The following is a 24575-nucleotide window of genomic DNA, read 5'->3' as shown; positions in this document are numbered from 1 at the left end:
CTTGTTTATTTCAATGACGAGGGCTTCATCATTTTGAGAATTACTATTCTTACTTTTGTCAAACTTCTCTTCCTTTTCTTGGGACAGCCTTGCCCCTCACCAATTGTAACCTTCACCTGGTAAAATTGGACCACAAATCAGTCACATTCACCATGTTACTGAAGCAGGAAGCATCTTTCAATTACTCGGTATTCAAAGACTATGCTAAGGCTAAGGCTAATCTGTTAAAAATGAGTGATATCATAGCTAAATTCAAAATCCCCTTTTAACTTGATGACCCCACTGCTTATGTAGAATCCTTTATGGCCAAATTATATGCCACATGTAAATTATTGCAAAGATGCATCTGCCCCATTAAAGTAAATACAATGCCAAATTTAAAAATAACCTCCTATGACAGAACTCAAATATAAACAGACTGTGTAATAAAATAAAAATACTCCTTGTATGAAAAAATAAGTTGAACTCATGGGATCCCCAAATGCTCTTGCTAAACTTAACAGGGAACTCCCTATCCTGATCAAATCAACTAAAGCCATCACCCTCATCATCATCATCACAATCCTCCCCCTTTTTCCCCATTTTTTTCTTTGACACTCATGCCGACTGTCCTGTCACAGATCTTCTCTGACACAATTCATCCACCTCTTTGCTGGATGCCCTCGTTTCCTCTTGCATTCTTCCTGTCTGTCCTAAATCTTTTTCATGAGATTGTCTGCTGCTTTTCTGCACTAGTCTGAACCACCTAATCTGTTCTTGTTGATCTTTTATGCAGTTGGAGGTACTTTGGCTTTGCTCCTATGTCCTCATTTCGTCTTCAGTCCCTCATTGTGCATCCTGTCCCCCTTCTCAGGCACTGCATTTTTAACTCCTGTAGCTTATTCATCTGCTCTGTCTTTGCTGCCCAGGTTTCTGTACCATATAGAACTACTAAAGACAGATACGAGGTAAGCCACCCAAATAAAAGGCAACCAAAAAGCCATCTTTAACTATGTTGGAAACCTCAGAAACAATATCCAGCAATGCTAATAGTCAAGGATATCTCATACTCTGACCTCACGGACATAGCCAGTCTACTAATGGACACATTTAGCTCAAACTGCATCTTCATTCCCCTCCTATACTCCCAGTTCACATATCCATGTCTTCCTTTAATCCCTCAAGAACATGTCCTGAAGGCACTATCCAAGTTCAAGAACCCTACTTCTGTGGGGTCGGATAACATACCATGCTGCCTACTGGCCAACTTGAAACAGACCCCCTACTTAGGCTATTCCAAATCAGCCACCAAATAGACTTTATGCTACATGAATGGAGGACAACACCAGTCATCTCCTTGTACAAGAGTGGGGCATCAACTGACACAGGTAATTATAAAACCATAAGGCTGACCAGCCTCATCTACAAGGCCATGGAAAGGATTATTATGGAATTAATAAATAAGGACATAAGTAACCCACAAGCTCATAATCCAGACAAGTTCAGATTCATCAAGGACAGATACTGACTACTCATCCCAGTTGACTTCTTCAAGGTTACTGAAACAATTGACATGGGCATATCAGTACACACTTCATATCTAGACCCCACAAAAATGTTCAACAGCATCCCACACTCAGATGCCATAGATAAGCTTTCTCAGCTAAACATAAGACCCTATGTAACTCATGGATAGCAAACTGGATCACAAGCAGAACCCATAAAATCAAGGTGGGTAGCTCAACCACCTCCTTCTAGAGACCTGTCACTAGTGATATCCCACAGAGTTCAATCCTTGGCCCACTCCTTTTTTGCATTTATGTCTTGAAGTCAAAACAAATGCTAAGGATTTATGGTTGATCATGCTTGAAGATGACTATAAACAGTGACATCATAAACACCACAGAGGACACCAAGACCCTCCAGGAAGACCTTTTCCAAACAAGTAGCTGGTGTCAAAGCCATGAACTAAAACGTACTGTCAAGAAATATATAATAGCATCCTAAGACAAGCAGGACCTCTCTTGTGACTATCACATTGTCAACACACCCTCTAAAAGCTGATCCTGTAGTCAGGGACCAGGAAACATTTGTTGACTATGAATTGTCCTTTGACCACTACTTATGCAGTATTTTAAGGAAATCCTTTTAAACTGCCCAGCTTACATCTAAGGGCATGGCTTCCAGGTCCAGGAATGTAATAATTCCATTGTTCTCAGTTCTCATCAGGTTGATCATTGAGTATAATGCGCCTTTCTTTATGCACCTGTCCAAACAGGTGTCACAACAGGAACAACCACAGCACTTTCTCACTTAATCAAAGGCCTAAACCATACAAATTATACAAACCATCTCAAAGCCTTGTCTCTCTTTTCACTATCTTACAAACTTCTAAGAAGCGACCTCTGCCTCTCTTATAGAGTCTTAACAGATCCTATCCTGTCAGACTTTGCACAGATTTGCAAGTTCAATGGTAGAATTAACAACCACTCAAGGGACATGAAACTATTTTGTTAAATAAATAGCACATATTAAAGGAGGGTTGATTCTCACCTCAGGTTATTGGCTAGGCTTAAAATGGCCCTGCAGAGCAGTTAGTCTAGTATTTACCTATGAACCTATAAGTATGTATCACACAGGATACTACTTCTACGGAACCATCTTCAGTTACAAGTAAAACAAAGCACTTTTCTTACTGTTTTCAAATGGAATTTGGATGAATTGATGGAAACTGCAAATTCACCCTCCCCCTGGTTTAGCACCCTTGGCCCTCAAAGATAGGGGCAACAAATAAATGTCCAAGCATTCCTTGTTCTACCCACCTCTAGGTTATTCATACATGAAAAATGGCTAAAAAAGTACCATGGGAATGTAAGGCTAGGCATCTTTACATCCTCATAGATCAATTGCCTGGTAAGTACCTATGAACCTATGTGTATGTGCCTCTGTGCCTGCCATTCATTTCATCATCATTAGGGAGTTCCAATCACGAGAGCAAGAGTCCAATGGAGTAGGCTTATCTAGGAAGCCATGGAAGTGGTTTATGTCCTTAATGGCATTTATTGGTACTGGCCATGAAGATAGCACCACCCCCAGTGCCTTGCAGCACTGGCACTTTCTGCTGCCCTGCTCCATGTTTGTACCTGTTTCACAAATATGATATCACTAGCTTGATAGCTCCAAGCCCATGGCCCCAGTCCAAGTCATTCTGGTGCCTTGCAAGTGTTTTGGTTTCCTGTTTGTGAATGGTAAATTGGAAGTACCACTTCCTTTCCCAAGGTTGGTTGAGGACACACTGACCACTCACTCTTATTCTTCCCCTGTATGGTTATTCAATGAACTTGGGTTATCTGATCCAGAATCAGGGCTTTAACTGTGTATGCCACAGAGCCATGCAGTACAATTTGTGGTCCATAAATGAAAAGTGTATAATCTGATACTCAGCGGGCTCCTAGAATGCAGTATGAATCCACAGTCATAATTCTGCTATTAGTATGGAGGGTGGACAGACTGCTGTGATATGCTTTCTTTTCAGAATGTGTATCCTCCCCACACAAATGCACTATCTGCCATAAAGTACAGATCCTGCAATGCTGTCCACCCTTATCACACAGTGAAAATCCACTACCATGTATTAACTGTGTGAGCATTGTCTGGGGTTCACAGGATGCTATAATGCGTGCCTTTTAGGTATATATTTGTACTGTCCAGAGAGACAGCTCATTCATATAAACAAGTAGGGCACAAAGTGATAACCTGCTATACACCTTGCTAGTCTCCTATATGAAATGTTTGTTACTGTTAGGTTACTTTTGTGCAAATAGGTTTCTTAGAGACGATGTTGTCTGAAATGTATAAAGTAAATTATGTACATCTCTGAGAGTAACCTTGGAAGTGGAATAAATATATTGCACGTGTTTGTGTGTTTGTGTGTGTGTGTGTGTGTGTGTGTGTGTGTGTGTGTGTGTGTGTGTGTGTGTGTGTGTGTGTGTGTGTGTATATGTGCATGTGTGTATGAGCACATCTTGTGATGGTTTAGTACCCAATTTGGGGTGAGTTTCTTCACGGCATAACCCACTGTCCCCCAGTCTTACACCCTCCTCGACTTTTCTGTTGCCTGTCATACATTAAAAAAATGGACTCTCATACTATAGGACAGAAAAACAGCTTTTTTGTCTTTGAAAATGTAAACTGCTTGGTACATTCATTGTAAGTGAGTTTCTACATTTTATACCACAAGCAAAGTGCTGAAGCACTTCAGCCATGATTGCAAAGACATTATCATCATACAGTTCTGAATGCTGGTTATGTACCTACTGACCATTTGAAATGTCCTGTTCATACTCCCTAACACATTATGTCCAGGTAGATGCCCCTTTGCCCCACCTTATCTACACCTCTGAGTTTCTTTGTATTTTAGGATACACTCTGATGACCCTCATGATACTGTAATGGATTAAAGGGGTAGTCAGAGAATGAATGAAATAATGTATCTTCCCCCTGATCTAATGTTAACTGACTGTGAGACATGATCTAAACATAAAATTGAGAAGAGATGGATCAGATATGGCCTAGAGTTTAAGATGTAAATGTCCCACACATAAGCTGCATAATACCAAACTCATTATATACCGCAATCAAAAACCCAACCAAGCTGGGGTCTTCATTGGTTCACACCTTAAACCTCCTGTAATGGAGGCCCATGGGATATATGCAAATGACCCATTAAGGATATCAAGTATTTGAGCTACATGACATATGAATGTACTTTGCTTTTTTAATAAATCCAAACCCCAGTAGCTGTAGAAATTTATGTCTCAACTTTTTTATTGACTTCATCAGCACAGCATGGATGATAATCTGGCTATACTTCAGAAACACAAGGTATTTGTTTCTTGTTTATATTTATGCATATTAATTGCAGAGTACCAGATTAAACTTAGTTCCTTGTTTATTAATTTTTATATTTTCTTGCTATGATGCAACTTCCATTATGTGCATGGGTAGCTGAAGCCACTTATGATAATGTAGTCTGGTCTGTGCATGGGTAGCTGAAGCCACCTATGATAATGTAGTCTGGAGCAACATTTAATAGTATTAACTTTCTACATTAGTAAATCACCGGGTTTTGTAATACTCATAAAAGTGTATATTATTACTGTTCATGTATGTTTACAGTTACATGAAAGATTTCTGAATGATCTGTGGTTAGAGTAGCTTATGAGGACCTATTTAACATGTATGTAATCCCCTTATCCGCTATTGTCTTTAATACAAAGGTACTATTTAAATTAGATAAGTCAGGCTCATTATCAAAACACAAATTAATAGCTCCTCCCTCATTATCATCTAAGAACACTGATGCCTCTGAATGACTCAGCAATGCCTCAGACACTGTTAGTTTTTGGAAGCAGTTATGTTTTTGCTGAATGATAGTCGGCTCCCTATCCAAAGTGTGAGACCTAACAGTGCAAATGATGGACTATGACTACAAGAAACAAATAGTGAATTTTGGAACCCACTGTCACACCTTTAAAATGCTTTTGCGAGGGGGGGGGTTTCCCCTGGACCCCATTCACAGGGGGGCTGCATATGCTACAGCCCCCTACTTATAAACACCAACTCAGATATTGTATATGGTTATTTGCATAATGGCATTAATTTCTGATGTACTGAAGATTGTATTATAATCTTCAGAATTTAAATAGGCACCCCACAAAGTGTCATGCGTGGAGGAAATAATATCTCACTTAGTAATAATGCATAATCAGTTTCTCTCAAGATCTTTTCTAGAAGTGCATTTCATATGACAAGCAGTTCTTAGAATTACAGATCCCTATATGAACAAATAATTTTATATATTAATCTGTAGGTATATTTCTTATTTTTTATCTAGTTTAATTATGTCAAATTGTTTAACACCAGACAGAAATATGACAATAAATCTGTGTTGTTTCAGTCTGGTAAGAAACATGTTAATTTTTCATACATGTGAGTTCTCTTTTATTAGACACGTACCAGTGCGAACCGATTAAAATGGTAAGGAAATAATAAAGTGAGTATGATATCATAAATTTGAAATCAAGAACTTTTGTGTCTTCCATTTACTGAAACAAACAATTCTGATGTAAATAAAAAGGTGATGTTTTACTTACTGTTGACCAACACATTGGCATATGATGTGGCTTCACCATAAGCATTTGATACTGTTATGCTGTATTCACCAGAATCATCCAGGTCACATCTGTGGGACAAGAAAAAAAAAAAACAAATTGTACAGGTTTGGGAGTATAAGCCATATTATGTGCTTTAATGTAAAACACTTTATTTTTAAAAAAAATTACCAAGAATGTGTACAAGTGAATCATAACATTATTTTCGTAAGACAATTTCCAAGTACCTGGCTATCTCCAGTGAATGTAAGCCGTATTTGTTCTGTATTCTGTATTTTCCAGGAGTGATTGAAGGTCGTATCTGAATTCCATCTTTATACCTAGTTAAAAAACATATTTCAAAAACTACACTTTCAAAATATTGTGTACAGCCTCACCAGTGGCTTTTCCTTACTCTATAATGACATTTTAAGAAGAAAACAAGAAAGAATGTATAGTCAGTATATGAAAAAGAATCTTCTCATCACATGTATTACTGTTTTTAACCCACTGCACAAGAAGAAATGCCATAGTTTATATTTATTGATAAAGAATATAAAGTATTAAAGGACTAATAAAGTTTAAGCATTTATAATTTGGCGGTTGGATGTGTGCCATTACAAATGCCAGTTTTTATGAAAATTCAGTTGTATTTATTTGTTTATTTATTTGTCTGCTTGTTTTTCTGTTACATTGTTAGTTAGGTGAGGTAACCCACTGGGTCATTCTTCACTCCAAAGCATGTTATATACAGGAACTTAAATTGAATTACAATTTAGTAACATAAATACAAATCTGCAAAGTCCCCTACCTATCCTTAAAAATGTGTGCTAACCCTAGTCCTAATCTTGCCTCTGCCCCACCTGCAACCCTATAACTTTTCCTTAGGAAAACCTTTTCCATAACTTTACCTCTATTCAGACAAAGTGTTTTCCCTTTGTGATCAGTTGATAAGCTGTTTTGGGTTTTTTGATTAGCACATTTTCAAAATTCTAGTCATTCACTTATTTTGGTTTGCTTCTGCATGTTACTGCTTCAACATATACTTATGTACATGCATTTTCTATACATACAGACATATATACACACACACACACACACACACACACACACATATATATATATTTATATATATATATATATATATATATATATATATATATATATATATATATATATACATACACACACACACACACACACACACACACACACACACACACACACACACACACACACACACACACACACACACATGTACACATGTATATACACTACATGTGTTTGTGTGTGTGTGTGTGTGTGTGTGTGTGTGTGTGTGTGTGTGTGTGTGTGTGTGTGTGTATACACGTTCTTCTCATTTTGATCAATGTACCTGCATGTCAACACCATAATGATCATAGCCATTTGGACGTAGAGCAGTACATTGCATTTCTGAAGGGCTGTTGAATGAAATTACATGACACTACAGGTTTGAGAGTTTCAGTTTCATTGTTTCTTTACTGGTATGGATAGAATTGTTTTGTTCATAGGTATGACTTATCTGGGATTTTAAAATATAGATGGGAAAGGATTAGAATTAGAAGGAGGCCTAGTAATGGGGATAGTTCATGCACGTGACCATTCTTTTTGCAGTTATATTTTAAAGTGGCTTTAAATAATAACCTAGAACCCTACTTGGTAACATTTAAATGATAAGCCACTACAGAGAACTGAGACCAAGCAGACTGGACAAAAGTCCTGTCTTCCCAACTCTCAGGAGAGGCACTATAACTGTTTATGGATTATGGAGCGAAATGATTTACATGGACTATTACAAATGTTAAGAAAGAAAATGCTGGTAAGGGCTGGTATAACTTCACGAAATTACATTTTATAACTAAAGTTTTAATGCAAATAAATAAATGCATGATTTAAGATACATTTGACGTTTTGATTAGAATCTGGCAGCAATAGCAAAGTGAGAATGTTAGAAAGTTTAGCAACAGAAAAGTTTAAAAGAACTCTGTACAGTAATATAAAATGGACATTATAAAGTGAACCCAGTACCTCCAATACACTTTAGTAGAATGCTTAGTAATTGCTGACACAAAGTTTAATACTGAATTATCTGCTTCCAATATTAAAATTGCTGAAGGAAATATATACTCTCCCATGAAACAAAAAAGCAGCAAGTAATATGTACATTTATTTCAAATATGGGGAGGTTTCATGTTGCTTAATTCTGTACTACTGTCACATTGCTAATTTATGTGTTACTAATACTGAAGAAAACTCTACTAACAGAAATATGAAAACTGAATGCATGCTTTAAATGAAGTTGCCTGTACAGGTGTGACAAGAAAACAACTATAATAGGAGATTCCGAGTTGCGTCATTGTCTGAAAACTAAGCTAGTGAAATGTGCTGTGCTTTGAGAAAGATGGAGATTCAAAGCATGGAAGGTTCTAAAAGCATGATTTCCCTTGTCAAGGGTTCCTTCTGTATAGGCATAGGATTACTACCAACCAAAAAGCAGAAGTAGTATGCAGTCATGATGACAAAAAAGAGATCTTCTTACACATAAAAATTCAAACTGTTCCAAGAAAACTGTACTGTCTTATGACTGTATCTCCTGATATGACTCATAATATAATGTCTTATTTTCAAAATATACAAAAACTTCTCCTTTTAATTCTACTTTCCCTGGATCCCCACCAAGCCAAGTTCGATCTATTGGCCTGCAGTGCTCTTTAACAGAACCAGGCAACCTTGTAATGATAGTTATTTTCAAAATATACAAAAAGTATGTTTTATCTTCCAGACAAAATAAATTGCTAGCCCTTGTTTAATTTCTATTTTTAAGTAAAGCACTCCATCACAGACGTTGGTTTGCCCCTCCCCATACTGTACTTCCTAACAGCAGTCTCCCTTTGCAAGCTGTTTCAACTATTTGAAAGCCATGCTGTTTTTCTAGTATTACTAAACCCTTTCTCCCATAACTTGTGGTCTTTCTAAATCCCACATACTCCTTGTTACAAGGGTTTATTTTATTTCAAAAGAAAGGTATTCAAAACAAGTAAGTCCAAAGTACCTACTGATTTTCTTATTGTTTCAGAACATTAGCTGCCCCCCCCATTCTGTACTTCTAGCTGCAATCTGTCTTTAGATGCTGTACTATTTGTATGCTCTGCTGTTTCTCTACTTCTGCTAAACCTTTTCTCATATAATTTCTTGTCTTCCTAATTTCCACATAACTCCTTGGTAAAATTGGCTGATTTTATTTCAATAAGACATCAGGTATGCAAAGCAAGCAAGTCAGAGTAGCTACTGCCTTTTCTTATTGTTTCTGTAGACTTGCATATCTGTGAAGTCAGGGCCAGCCCTTTTCATCATACTATTGCTATTCCCCACTTTTCTGGTCTATTCTGATCCTCCCATCCCCACAAGAACAATTGCAGCCTAATCTTGGCCAGCCCTTTTCATTATAACCTATAAACATACTGATAGTCTTCCTTCATCTGTTGCCTGCTACACTCCCCTCCCTTCCCCCAATTCCCACCCACCCCCAGTGGTCCTATCTTTATTACAAACAGTAACCCCTCCCACCCTTCAACCTATAAAATCACCACACCTATACTTCCTCCTACAACTTCTCACTACTATCCCTCCTACTCAGCTAATATGTGCTAGCACACCATATCTATAGTCACTGCATGCACACTCCTTGCATACATCACATCTTACCAAACCTCCACCATTCCTGCACTCAACCACTATCACTGTACCACCATACACACCACCACTCATATCCCACCTCTACTCTACTACTCTCTCATCAGGTCAACAACCTTCCCAATACACCCTCTATACAGACTACAGACAACAATACCTAAACTAAAAACAACCCCTCAACCTAACATAACCCTACCACCATACCTATTGCCCACAGAACACAATCAAAAAACTTCCCTTATAAGCAAGCATATACAGAAATTGATAAAACTAATAATCTCATCCATATCCAACCTAGCACTCAGTTGAGACATCCATCCTAATCCTGGTCCCTCTATCTCAAACCCCTCCCCTCATAATCAGACTACAAACCACATCTCCCAAATCACAGCCAACAGAAAGCCAACCGGCCTCCTTCTGATAAGCCTAAATATTAGAAGTATATGCAACAAGGTGCATGAATTCCATGCCACCATAGACTTCTACTCCCCTGATGTAGTGATCCTTACAGAAACATGGTTAAAACCACACATTACTAATGAGCAAATTCTCCCTGCTGGTTACAATATACTAAGAGTAGATCGAGGTGGTATAGCTATAATATTTAAGCAGCATCTAGACATCCAGATCTTAAAGTTAGCAGCTCCCCAAATAGGTAAGGAAGAAATAATATATGCCAACCTTAAAATAAACCAAAATAAAACCCTAAATATAATAAGTTCATAGGTTCGACTACTTCCCACCTGGCCACAACATCTCTCCACTTGAAAACCTCCTCAGCTGGACTACCCACCACCTACCCCAAGAAACTTTAATTCTAGGAGACTTCAACACTGACTGGCAATCCTGCTCTAGCAACCACCCAGCCCATCATGTAAATCTTCATGGCTTCACCCAACTAGTCCAGTCACCTACTAGGATAAATAACTCCAACAAACACACTACCCTTCATTGGATACTAGTCAATAAGAGCCCCCAGTCATATATAGCAGGCTGCTTATCTGACAGCCTCAGTGATCACTCCCCAACCTTCTTACTAAGAAAACACCTTTATAAAGCAAAACTCATCATCTACAGTCAAATACGCAAAAAAACTAACTTCAACTGTCTCTCATTCAGCTCATCCCTAAAAGACTGTAACGGGCAACCTCTAAAATACCTCAAACTCAATGATGCAGTTGACTACTTTAATAAAATATTCCTAAGCATCCTTAATTACCACGCCCCCATAAGACATTCCCGAACTAGAGCCCAACAATCCCCATGGCTACAAAAAACCCCACAAAGTCTGAAATGAAAAACAGGGATAAAGCATGGGACAATTGGCGCAAAACCAAAACCCCCTCTACTAGGCAAAAATTCCTAGAACTACGCAATAGAACCAAAAAGCTTATAAAACAGGACAAAATCCAATACTAGCAGTCTACCCTTACCTCCTTCCAACATAACCCCAACAATTCTGGTCCTCAATAAACTCCATTCTGCACCAAGGCAAAGTAAGTACACCCACTCCTAACTTAACTCACTCCTCCGAAAATATTGCTACCTCTTTCAACAATCACTTCACACAAACCGTGCTATCACTAGCCAGACAACACAACCCCTGCCATAAACCCACACCATCAACTAGAACTAACAATCTCTCAACTAGCTTCTCTTTCTCTCCTGTTCCTACCTCAAAAATAAAACAACTACTAACTAAATTTAAAACCTCCAGATTAGCAGCAGACAACCTCCCAGGTGAATACATTCAACTTGCAGCTGACGCTCTAGCCTACCCAATATCACTCTTGATTAACAGATCTCTGTCAGAAAGTTATGTTACTACACTATGGAAAGTCTCACACATAATTCCCCTACACAAAGGAGGCCCCTCCACAGATCTTACCAATTACCGTCCCATAGCTATTCTCTCGCCACTCTCCAAAATACTAGAGAGATGCATTCATTCTCAAGTCTCAGATCACCTCCTTACTAACAATCTCCTCTCCAACACACAACATGGTTTCCAACCTAACCATAGCACCACCACCGCCTTGCTCTCTTTCTCTAACACTATCCTACAAAATAAAAATGCAGGTTACCTCTCCTCAGCTACCTTCCTAGACCTCTCTAAAGCTTTCGACATGGTCCCACACAAACAACTCATCTCTCTTCTCAATAACCTATCCTTCTCTCAACCAGTCATCAACTGGTTTCAGAGTTACCTATCTGACCGCCAACAAGCAGTTGTTTGGCAGGACAACCTAACCCCCAACAACAAGTCTCCATAGGAGTTCCCCAAGGGTCCATTCTGGGATGCCTACTCTTCTCTATTTTCACCAATAATCTAGCCTTAGCCACAACACATGGCACACTCGTACAATACGCAGATGACTCAACCATCATCTGCACAGTCCACTCCCTACCAGAACAGTGAAAAGTCACACAGGAAACATTTTCTTCTATTGAAACTTGGTTATCCGATGCCCAACTAATACTCAACCCAAACAAAACAAAATTACTAATCTTCCAACGCACCAAACTTACCCTAGACAGCTCTCACTTTAACATCACAGCAAAAGACAACACCACAATCCATCCTACAGAACACACCAAATTACTAGGAGTAGAAATAGACAATAAACTGCACTTTGACATTCACATTTCCATGACCATTAAAACAGTGCACAAAAAACTACGAGCATTATATAGAAATCAGCAACTACTTACCAAAGCAGCTAAAATTTCGGTAGCAAATTCTCATCTTATCTCTACCCTACTCTATGCCTCTCTATTATTTACTAACCTTAGACAATGTGATCTAAATAAGCTGCTGCAACAAAATCCCCAAATTCACCACAGGGGCTTCCTACCGTACTCACCACTCTCTCTCACTAGCAGAACTGGGCTGGCTAGAGTTACCCCACCTCCTTCAATGGTACCAACTCACACTCACCCACAAACTAATAAACCAACCACTAAAAGTCCCATCCTTCCAGAATCTACTCCAACCCTACATAATCACGAGACCACTAAGATCCAGCCACAAAAACCTCCTACAGGTCACAAGAGCCATTAACTCTGCTGGGGAAGCATTATTCTTCTGCACTATAGCCAAACTCTGGAACTCCCTCCCATCCTCAATTACCTCTGTAACTTCTTGCACCCACTTTAAATCCTCAATAAAATCACACTTCAAAACTTGCCAGATATGCCCTTGCAAACCCCCTCTAATACCATCCACTCCCCTGACCCACTATCTCTCTCAGCCCCCTATCAACAACCTACTCTAAGCAAGCTTGGCTACTCATGTTCCCAGCTACCTACCACATAATATTAACTTCTTGTAGCAACAACTGCTAATAGCTGTTATGTACCTCAAAAACAGTCTGTATCAATTGTTCACTGATGAATCTCAACTACATTTTAACCATGTTTAGTATATGTCACCATATTTTAAAATTGTACTATGCTCTACAGCTGTTTTACATCTGTTTTCTTCTTGTCTTGCGTCCTTAACTGGACTAATGTCTATATTTAAATGCTATGTTTTTTTAACTGTATAATGCAAATAATACTTAATGTGGAGCTTTTCTCCCCGGGCCTCTGCTGAAAACGGACCTGTGTCCAGTTGGACTCTCCCGGTCAACAAATGTAAATAAATAAAATAATAATAAATAATGTCAGGATAAAAATTTTCTTAATTTAAAGCATTATGGAAAATGTGTGAGTAGAAATAATCTATAGATACAGTGAGTCAAGCCAATGCACTTAATAAATTAGCTAAAACATCAGCTTGATATACCCACTGAGTATAAGAATAGGGTCAGAGAACAAGGCATTGAGACCCATGCAGAAAATAAGAACCAAAACAGGAGTAGGCAGTTGTTATAGATGCTTCAGAATGAGCTAGAATCTGGTTGTTAGGCAGCAAAAATGACCCTAGCTGAAATATTCCAAAGCATACCACTCAACCTCTTAGCACAAGAAATCTGGTCAAAGCCTAAAATAATGGGGGGGAGGCTCAAAAATATGGACAGATATCAAATACTGCTCTTACAAACTCAGAAAGTTGCTAGAATAACAGGATTTCTATTAGCATTCATTGTTCTGATGGATATGAAGTCTGAAACTCGTGTATCCATTATTTTGTGACTTCAGTCTTCAGCGATTTTCCAGAAAATAATACATTTTATAAGGTACAAACCAAACATGTAGTGATTTGCCAGAAAATAATACATTTTATAAGGAACAGACCAAAAATGTAAGGCAAAAATCTTGACACTGCAAAAATGCAAACAATTGAGAGGTGTATTCCAAAGTAGTAGAGCAAAAAAAAAAACAAAACAAAACTGTGAGAGATGTCAGTATAGGCACTGAAAATGAATTGATATGGAATATAACACATAAGCTTGCATAAAGACTTACAAGGAATGTTACAACTGAAGCAGAGACATAAAAAGTTAGGAACTTGATTGAGAACCTTCAAAGAAACTGTGGTAAACACTATATGTGAGCTAAACAGGAGAAGGCAAAGTTATGAGCCTATTTCTACTAGTGTCACTCAGACAATTAAAATAAAGGCAAACTGTCAGTCACAGTATTTGTAAAGTTAGGCAAGAAAGAAGCAAAATGAATAATATGTTTTTTTCTGATACCCTTTACCATGGGACAGTAGCATAGAGAAGGAAAGGCTATACAGGGAGTGGCATCTACTCACATTAAAGCAGAGTAAACTTAAAAGTAGCATTTAGGTGACCAGTACTGCTATCAGAAACTGCAAAGCAGGTGCTTCTTATATAGAAATATCATATGCAGGGGAAGATATAGAAGAAGCTGTCATGGCAGTGTTTTTCAGGAAGAAGCTACAATGTTCCCTTTGAGACAAATTGTTGAAGAAAGTAGCATTGGATAGTTGAATTAAAAATAAGCTGGAAAAACTTTAAAATGTACAACAGGAAGATGATATTTTAAGTAAAGCAAGACAGAATATGCCCAATGTTGTAAGGGAAGATGGTGAACATTATATTCCCATTACTTCTTATCCCTATTTGAAGCTAACAGATGAAGTGTTATACACACTATAAGGAAAACAAAAGTGAAAACATCTGCATCTATTAGTAGTGTTGAAACTTTACAGGATAGTAATCAAGAAGCCTATAATTACATCTGAGGAGGTCATGTGAGGATAGACAAAATCTAGGGCAAGATTATTAGCTAGATTTTACTGTTTAGGCATTACGACAGATGTAGCAAATTGTGTATGCTTCTTGTCCAGAATGCCAAAAGACTTTATCCCATTATTGGGTACAATATAACATTTCTGCCTAATTCTGTGATTGTTGCCAGTCCTTTAACAAGTTTCATAATTGAGAAATCAGCATTTACAGATCAAAAATATATCCTGTGTTCTGAACTTGTGTTAGTGACTGCTAATTTTATCATAGTTTACTCCACATATCCAAGCAAGTCCAAAACCCCTAGGTTTATACTTGGAGGGGAGCAGTTGTAACATGTTGGTTTTGAGAAAGGGGTAATGTATCTTTAAAAGATCCGCTGTGGTGAATATTGCAGGAACATTCTCACAGGTTGCTAGAAAACATTATTCCAAACCATACCACTCAACCTCTATGCTAGCTCGTGAGGTGCTACTTAATCAATATTGTATAAAAGAGGGTTGCCTACTACAGCAAAATGAGTTAATCAGTTCGTCATCTAAGGAGCAACAAAGGGGAAGACCCTGGAGGTGTGGAGATGACAGCCCATTCAGGAAAAAGTGGAACTGTATTTGATGAAGTAACTTTGGCACAGAGCTGGAATTACGGTGTGGCTGATGACTGCAACCATGGACTTTTAAATGCAACTTGCAGGATGTACGTCTGTGAGAGACTGAAAGAGTACTAAGAAACATTATTGTATATAATTCTGAGAAGCCAATGTTTACAAATTTTCATTCAATTTGGGTGTTTTTGTTCTAGCTGGAGTAATAAATTTAAGTATGCCCGGCCGAATCTGTTTCGGTTATGTTGCCGTTCGGTGATCCGTACGGATGCATATATATATGTTTGTGTCTTCAGGGTTTTACTGGAGTCAACAAAACAGGCATATATGAAGTGTTCTCAATAAAAATTCAGCAAGTATCAGAACTGTGCTTTTGTGTTATAACAAAGTGTAAATGTTACATTTTTTTGCTGAACAGATTGGCCGATGCCATTTTAAATGTTATAACAAAACACATTTTGAGAACTGCAGAAGGAGATCTATTCATTTGAAATGCTCTAATTTTGTCACCATTGATGTTGTTAGCTAGTGAAAAATGTATAATACATAGCTGAATATGAAAATGCTTTGTCTTGGCATTTTTAGAAGAAAATATTAAAGCTCTACTGAGACATGGTAATTTGTATGTAAGATGATATTATGGTTTCAGTATCCAGCAGAAAATGACAGATTACAACATTTTTGAAGACATTCACTTTAAAACAAATTTATGGACCAATTCTTTCCAGAGTAATAAACATCAAAACATTCAAAGCATAAATATATATATAGTGCTGGTAGCATAATGTCAGAGCTATCAATACTGTATATTCCCCTTTAATCAAGCTATTTGCTATCATTTTAATACAATTCAAGTACAATTCAAGATGTAGCTACTCTGATGGCTTTGAAAATCTGATTCATAGACATCTACCTCAGTGGTTTTACCTGGACCATAAGCACTGTCCAGAATTTGCCAGACTATCCAGATTTTTGCCTCATATATTTGGCCTGCTCCTCATGATATTTGTGGCTTTTTGTCAAATCACTGATGACTGAAGTCATTAAATAATGACAGACATTTGAGTTTTAGACTTCAGTATCATTCAGAAATGCATGCTAATGCAAAGCCTGTACTTCTAACAATTTTCTAAGTTTACAATAATGATACTTGAAAGCTGTCCCTGATTTTGAGCCTTTAACCTCCATTATCTTTGGCTTTATCTAGAGTTCTTGCCCTACGGTATTAACAGCTATGAACTAGACATTTTGTTAGAATCTATAACGCCATTTTGGAATCGCAGTCTTCTTTTAGACAATAAACAAAAACTTCAAGAAAATAGAAATAGTCATAAGTGAAGGTATTAATCTATTTGCAATCTGTGTTACTATTTTGTTCTATTTTGCACAGTAGCTAAGTAACCACTTCCCTAGTAATTATATAAAAAAAAAAAAAAAAAGAATATATTCAATGGGTCTCATTGCCAGTGTTTGGGTAACTTTCATGGGCTTTACAGTCCAGGTTGCGTAGTGCAGGTCACTTTAAATGTGTACAAAGTCCCATTAAAAACATTTATTGTTTTATATATAATCTGACAGGAATAAGGAGTAAGATGGGAGTATTGGTAAGCAGAAGGGTGTCATTTTCATGTCTATGTTCAGCCATTGAATGGAAAAATCACAGAACGGCATTACATTAAAAATACTGTTCAGCAAAAATCCTCATCTGGGTGGGGGGGCTGTTGCCCCCCCCCCAAATTATATATATCAACTCCGAGATTGCACTACAGTGCGGAAAGGGAAAATTTTCTGATTCCCTACCGTAATGTGACCTTACTCGAATGGATCGACGAACAGCATGCTTGATGAGACATGCCATTCAATGCTTTTTCCATTCAATGGCTGAACATAGGCCCATCATTTTCAACAGGCTCATGTTGCAAAGTTTCATTTTACTAAATAAACAAGGAAGAAAATTGGTCACTGTAGTTAGAAACATGGGAGAAAGTTCAGGACGTGATTGTAGATTGCTAATTGAATACTGCCCTAATTATGATGGCAATGTGAATGAAATAGCCATTACTATACATAAGAACCCAGGAGTGGAATGCAGATATTCTAGCAGTTTAATATAAATATAAGGCAACTGTGCCATAACAGCCAAAAAAAAAATGCCACTGATGTAAACTATGGTTGAAATGACAGCTAGAAGCTACAATACTCAGAACAAAATAATCAGTATTGGTACACAGGAAACCTAACATGTAGCAAAAGAACATACCAAAAAAAAAGTGTATCTCTGACTTTCTTCATTATGAAAAAAATCATAACGATTGTGTATACCATATCATTTCTTAAAATAATAACTATTTCTGGCAACACTTGCATTCACTTATTACATGCTAGTCGACATTTTAGGACTACTGAGCTATGATTTTGAACATGAGCTTGGGAAGAGGGCCTAAAGAACACATAGCACATAATCATGTTTCAACACATTGCTGTATAATTTATTTCTGTACTATAAAAAGGAATGACTTCACTGGTCGGTTGGACAAGCATACTATGAACATCCAGTTGTCAGTCATATCTGACTGAAGCAACCTTGACTAGGACGTGCAGTCTGCTTCAAATCCTATGATGAAGCTGTTAATTGATAGGCTTGTGATAGGTTCCTTAGACAATTTAAATACAGGCTGGGTAAATTATTCTGGTCCTATCTTATTTGCTGAAGTCTTAGCACAGTCATTAAAAAAATAAAAATAATAATTTGAGCAGAATGGAAGGAGTGGAAGAACAAAACAGCAACAGAAGACTCACAGCAATTTGAAAATTATTTATTGCTCTAACAGGTGGTGTCTGTACTGCTGTCCAGATTAACAAAGGCTGAAAAGCAGAGTGCAACAGAATGACCAAACATTCTCATATCCATAATGCTAAAATTAAAATAAATTAATCAAGAGAGACACAACACAATTAATTTCACCCAACTTTAGTGGCCAGTAGCTTAGTTAAATATTTGAGTTCCTTTTGTTTGGGAACTCTGAGTACATGGAGGTTAAGCAACTTGATTTGTAGTTTGTCACTTTTGGGATTTATAGCTAAGTCTGCAGTTCTATAACCAATAACACACACAATCCCATTTTAGGATCTACAATACCCGGGGGATATATCTTGCATTATACTCTTGAAGCTGTAATTATGATGCTCTGAGGATAACAAGCTAACTAGTCCTACTGCAACTGTGAAGTCTTTCAATGACTAGCATGTATGATAAAGAACAAATCAAAATAATAACTAGTACAAAAAACACCATATTTGTGGTCTTGGTATCACTAATTGTATCTAAATTATTTAAAACACACAATCCCGTTGCATCTCAAGTCTGCATATCTTTGCTTGCTCTCTGCTTCTGTTAAATGCATTTTAAACCATCTTGTGGAATTTGTCATAATGCTTTTTGTAATGAACAGTTTGCTATTTCATACTTCTTGTCAGTCTGTCTGATGGCTGTCTGCATATCGGTCTACATATATATTTGTCTTTCTGGGTGTATACATGCATCTGTATATCGTTGTGTGTGTGTGTGTGTGTGTGTGTGTGTGTGTGTGTGTGTGTGTGTGTGTGTGTGTGTGTGTGTGTGTGTGTGTGTGTGTGTGTGTGTGTGTGTGTGTGTGTGTGTGTGTGTGTGTGTGAGTCTAGCTATCTATCTTTGTCTTACTCCCTCGCTCTTTCATTCTCCATATATGTACATATCTATATGAATTCCCTTCAGGTCACTATATCAGATTTTGCCTAAACAGAAATCCTCAGTCCTATTACTATGAAACAGTTACAACAGGAAGACCAAGATCATAGAATTTCTGCTTATTCTCCACTGTTATGTGTGATCTCAGTTATATAGTTAGAGATGTTGGGGTAGAGGGTATTGGGGGTGGGCCTTGACCCCTTGTAAAAATGTTTTATTTAATATATGCTCTGAGGATAAATTGCTTTGATTCATTGGTCTGTGTGCTGACAAAGGGTTGCTGATCAGAAGCTATGAGAACCTGTAGTGTAAGAAAATTTCAAATGCAGTAAAGTCCCAATATATTCTGATATTCCATATTGTTTGCTACTAGTATTAATTTAAGTTTCATTTATGGAAATAGATCAAAACATACTCCTCCTATAGTCAGAGACTTTGGCAATGCTTAGTTTCTTTAAGTGACTTATTCAGACTCGCACAGTGTTTGCAGTGTCTGAGGGAATGACATTCATCGCTATGGTAAGATAAACCTTGTATACAGTTTGGCCTTAGCGTTCTCTCCTCTAGTGTCAGACTAAAGCTATAACATTAACATTTAATGGTACAAAGTATGGAGCACACAAAATGTATAAAGTGGAATTTTTTTCTACTGTTATGAGATACCAGAGAGTTGATATATATAATTAATAGGGGGTATGGGAGGCATATTTTGTGTTTTGACATTTTGTACCTTCAACAGTTTGGCATGGAATCTCTCTCTCACACACACACACACACACACACACACACACACACACACACACACACACACACACACACACACGGATCTGTCAGAAGCTAGAGTTTTTAGAAACTCAAAACTCAAAATTCATATTGTTGAGATGATATGATCAAGTTTCCGAGAACTCAAATTTCAAAAAACAACAACAATCTACCTTTTTTCTACATTTTTGCAGGGGGGGGGGCAGCCACCCTGCACCCCCACAAACCCCTGTATATTATATATATATATATATATATATATATATATATATATATATATATACACATACATACAAACTCTGACATTGCAATACAGTGGGGAAAAGGATAACTCCCCCTGATCTGCACTATAATCGAGTAAATGCACAAGCTGCAACTCATAAGATTTACAAGGTGCGTGAGTCTCTGGCTATGAGGTAGTGGTCTTTTAGCACCTAGGGTTCAGATACTTGTAGTAGACATAAAAACATAGTTAAAATACTTTAGATACACAGTCAATTAAGACAAAGTCTCTCCCCAGAGAAAAATCACTGCCTTTTTGCTGCTGAGACTAGGTTACCTTTTTACTAGTATATCAGGGATAAAAGAAAAAATGCATGTTTTGTAACTTAGACATTTCTTAGCATTTTAATTTTCTTGAAGCAAACTGTGGGCCAGCTTTTAGGGTCACGTAACACAGCTTGACCAACTAGTAAAGAGGCCACCAACCCAACTAGTAAACATATCCATGTAACAACTGTCCCTGACTGTAGGGGATTTTTTAATACATCAAATGGTAGCCTAAACTTCAACACAATCAGTCTTATTCAAATCAATCAAGATTTATTTTAATAAGTCCAAGAAGAGGTTTGTACACATGTTGAAATGAGGAATAACCCCGTAGTTGTGTGTGGGGCCTGTAATAATAGCTTTTTTGCCCTAACATGATGGGATGACAGGTGCTGCGTTTGTGCTATGACTCTCACTTACACATCCCTTGAACTTATAAAATGTCCATATTCCCCTCACTTGTGTTTGACTGTTACAAAAAAAGAGGAAGTGAACAGTTAAGAAAAGTTGTGATGATGAGTAAGTTAAATAAAAAAAAATGCAGACCATTGCAGTACTTCCAAGGTAAAGCCAGTGCTCCCACTCTCCCACAAGGAGACGATGGAGTGTAAGGCATATAGGATGAAGGGGAGCAAACGAGTGCATTTAGCAAGAAAGACAGACAAAAAGGAAGAAAAAACAGACTCCTACACAACACCTTATTGTGAATGCAGATAACTTTTGTGTCTTTTCTTACCATTTGGCGTCAGGGAGAGGAGATCCTTGAACGACGCAGGCAAGCTTCACTGCCATTCGTTCCCAAACAGTGTGGGGTCGAAGAGGAATGTCAAAACTAGCTGGGCGAGCAGAGCACAGTTCAATGAAATCCTTGGCTTCCTGGGCTCTTTCCTCTGCCTATAATAAAATTAAAAAGAAAACATATATATAAGTAGGTACATTAAATATTTTTGGCTTGTTTCACAAACATCAGGCTTAACCACTGCATCTTATAATAGTAATGGTACATATTAAATTATGTTTTTTTCCAGGTGATCGTATTTGCTTTACTGTTCTCCAATACAACAAATTACATCCCGTACAAAAGTATAATACACTGTGCTGCATTGTGTAGTTCATTGTGGTTAATTGACATGTAAGGAAGAAGAAACAAACATATGACAGAATTTTGCAATTTGAAAACATTTATTCGGAAGGAATTTGTTAAATACAGTAATTTTACACTAATCTCAAGATACATTATGTATGCGTGTGCAAGTGTGTATGTGTATGCGCGCGTGTTTGTATGTTTGTGTATGTGTGTGTATGTATGTGTATATATACACACACACAGGTGTGTGTGTGTGTGTGTGTATCTCTATATGTGTGTGTATATGTATATGTGTGTGTGTGTGTGTGTGTGTGTGTGTGTGTGTGTGTGTGTGTGTGTGTGTGTGTGTGTATATATATATATATATATATGGGTTCATATCACTTCACCTAATGACCAATTCACTAAAAGTCATTTCACTGACAAGTAGTATTCGTCTACGGCAAGTAAAAGGTATATGTCCTTTTCCCCACTGTAGTGGGATCCTGGAGTTAGTGCATATAGTTGTGGAAGTGGGGGGTCACAGCCCCCCAATTAGTTTGGGTTTATATTGTCTCCTGGAAAGAGTTAGTCATTGGTGTAGTAAGTATGCATGGCTATGGTTTAAAATGTGTTGTTTTGAAATACACCACCCCTAACTCTATATACTAACTCCAGGATTGCACTACAGTGGGGAAAAGGGCATATACCTTTTACTTGCCTTACAGTACTCTACACAGTGTCAGTACTTCACTTTGGTGAAATGAGATTCGGTGAAATGAGTTTTCAGTAATTTGAACTTTCAGCGATTTGGTCAGGGTGAATTCAAATTCAGTGAAATGATCTTTCAATGAAACAAAGTAGACTGATTTATATATATATATATATATATATATATATATATATATATTCCCTTCAGAAGCTCAAAGTTTCAAAACTTTGAACTTCAAAAGGCCGAGACAGTAAGAACAAAGATTTGAAACTTTAAACATTTTGAATGGAGACCACTGTACAGCGCAGAAAGAGATATTTACTGTTTTCCTCACTGTAGTGCAATATTGGAGTTGTTATATTTAATTAGCAGGGGGTGTGGGGGTGCAGGGAGGCTTGCCCCCCTTGCAAAAAGGGACTTTTTTTTTGTTTTTATTTTTTTTCTAGGGTTTTCAAAGTTTCAAAACTTCGATCTTATAGTCTCGGCCATTTGAAGTTCGAAGTTTTGAAACTTCGAGCTTCTGACGTTGATCCATATGTATACATATATTAGTGTGCTTGCTTGAATTAATGATCCATTGAATATGTTATTTCTGTGACATTGAAGGCTGTTTTGATTACTTATGAAATTTCTTGGTGTTTTATTTGTAGAAAGCTAAGTAGTATGTGTGTATGGTTATTGTGTATGTAGGGGATTTAGTATGTGTAAAGAAACGGTGTGGGGGGCTTCCCCACACCTGTGTATCAAGCTGATGTGTTTTCTATGTGTAGGTGTACATTATTGTGCATATGTGTAGAGCTATCTGATGTAAATTGGGTACAAGGTATGTTACATGCATGTCTGTGCTATAAGTTAATTGGCAAAATAGGTTATGAATACTGATCTGTTAACTTGTTTGTTTTCCATGGCAGTTTTGGTTTAGTGGCTTATTATCCTACACCTTTGTAGACAAATGTGTTTAGGGTAGTTTGTCAACATTTTGTTTAGTAGATTGAATGGTCAAGTAAATGTATATTGTGTGTGTGTGTGTGTGTGTGTGTGTGTGTGTGTGTGTGTGTGTGTGTGTGTGTGTGTGTGTGTGTGTGTGTGTGTGTGTGTGTGTGTGTGTAGAAGTATAGCTAGATATTTTGGCACCTGATGTAATCCCCTCCCCTGACCTGGCATCCCCCCAATTATAAGTTGAGGAGAGAAATAAAAGGGCTTTTGCTACAGATTGCTAAGTGCTTCACTTCTAAATAAGTGCTCCTCTTTGCTTTTAAACTGTAGTAAACTGCTTCCTACTTTTGTATCAAGCAGCTGCTACAGTTTATGCCACACACAGAGCACTAAGCGCTTCAGATCGGAATACAAATGGAATGCATTGCACTGAATACCTATCAGTATTGCTGATTGTGCCCCCTAGTACTTGGCTGTCAGGGTGGCTGTTCCCTTTGCCCCACCCTAGCTACACTACTGTGTGTCTATACACATACATGTAGGTATATATTGCTACTCTATTTTTATACTTGTGTACACACTTCTGTTCACAAATAGTAGGATGTGCAGCACGGTTTATTTAGTTTATGCTGCAGACATTTTCAGCTCAGATCACAAGAAGGTTCCGGTTCTCCTTAATGCAAAGTTGCAAAAAAGAAATCATAGAATGGCTTTTTCTTTTTTTTATGATGTTCCTCTTAACAGATAATTTGCATGCCTAAATCAGATAACTCATTTCCCACATAGGAATTTGTTTCCTGGATAAGTTCTGAAGCCTTCCTCTCATTTGCATTTTGGACTATTTAAGGTATTCCTTTATAGAAATACCTTTCACCCCATGGTATTGCATGTCTTCAATGACCAGCAAGGCACCGAGTGTGTGATACTGGTATGCAGCACAGCAGTTACTCTCAAGCTTCCAGACAGATTATTTTGACTCCAGCTGTCTCATTCATTATTTGATCCAAGGCCCAGTGTTGTGCTCAGTGAATAGAAGAGGATCAGAGGGAAAAAAATGTGTGCCACTGGGAGTATTATAGCCCTACCAGCAAATGTAACAGAGCTGTCATCACTTGTGAAAGCAAATAATAGTTTTCTCTACGTATGCATCTGTGAAGAGTGACATGGGAACTCCCATTCCAAGTATGAACCCATGGATCCAGGTTAAGTAGCAGG

The 24575-nt window shown here is 37.6% G+C and overlaps 1 protein-coding gene across 3 annotated transcripts in view; it reads right to left on the bottom strand.

The window, feature by feature from the left end:
- The window catches only part of LOC122811408 (myomesin-3-like), a 482129-nt gene that overhangs the window by 266157 nt on the left and 191397 nt on the right, over window positions 1–24575 (bottom strand). For all 3 annotated transcript variants that reach the window (XM_044083257.1, XM_044083248.1, XM_044083240.1), the window contains exons 5-7: window positions 21383–21540; window positions 6380–6472; window positions 6135–6223 (exon numbers count right to left, since the gene is read on the bottom strand). In XM_044083257.1, the coding sequence (XP_043939192.1) occupies window positions 6135–6223; window positions 6380–6472; window positions 21383–21540 (340 nt within the window). The remainder of the gene's footprint in view (window positions 1–6134; window positions 6224–6379; window positions 6473–21382; window positions 21541–24575) is intronic.

Source organism: Protopterus annectens, chromosome 1.part1 (genome assembly GCF_019279795.1).
Source record: "Protopterus annectens isolate FY-2018-M chromosome 1.part1, PAN1.0, whole genome shotgun sequence".
NCBI lineage: Eukaryota > Metazoa > Chordata > Ceratodontiformes > Protopteridae > Protopterus > Protopterus annectens.
The sequence above is the reverse complement of the archived record's forward strand: the minus strand, read 5'-3'. Positions and strand labels throughout refer to the sequence as shown.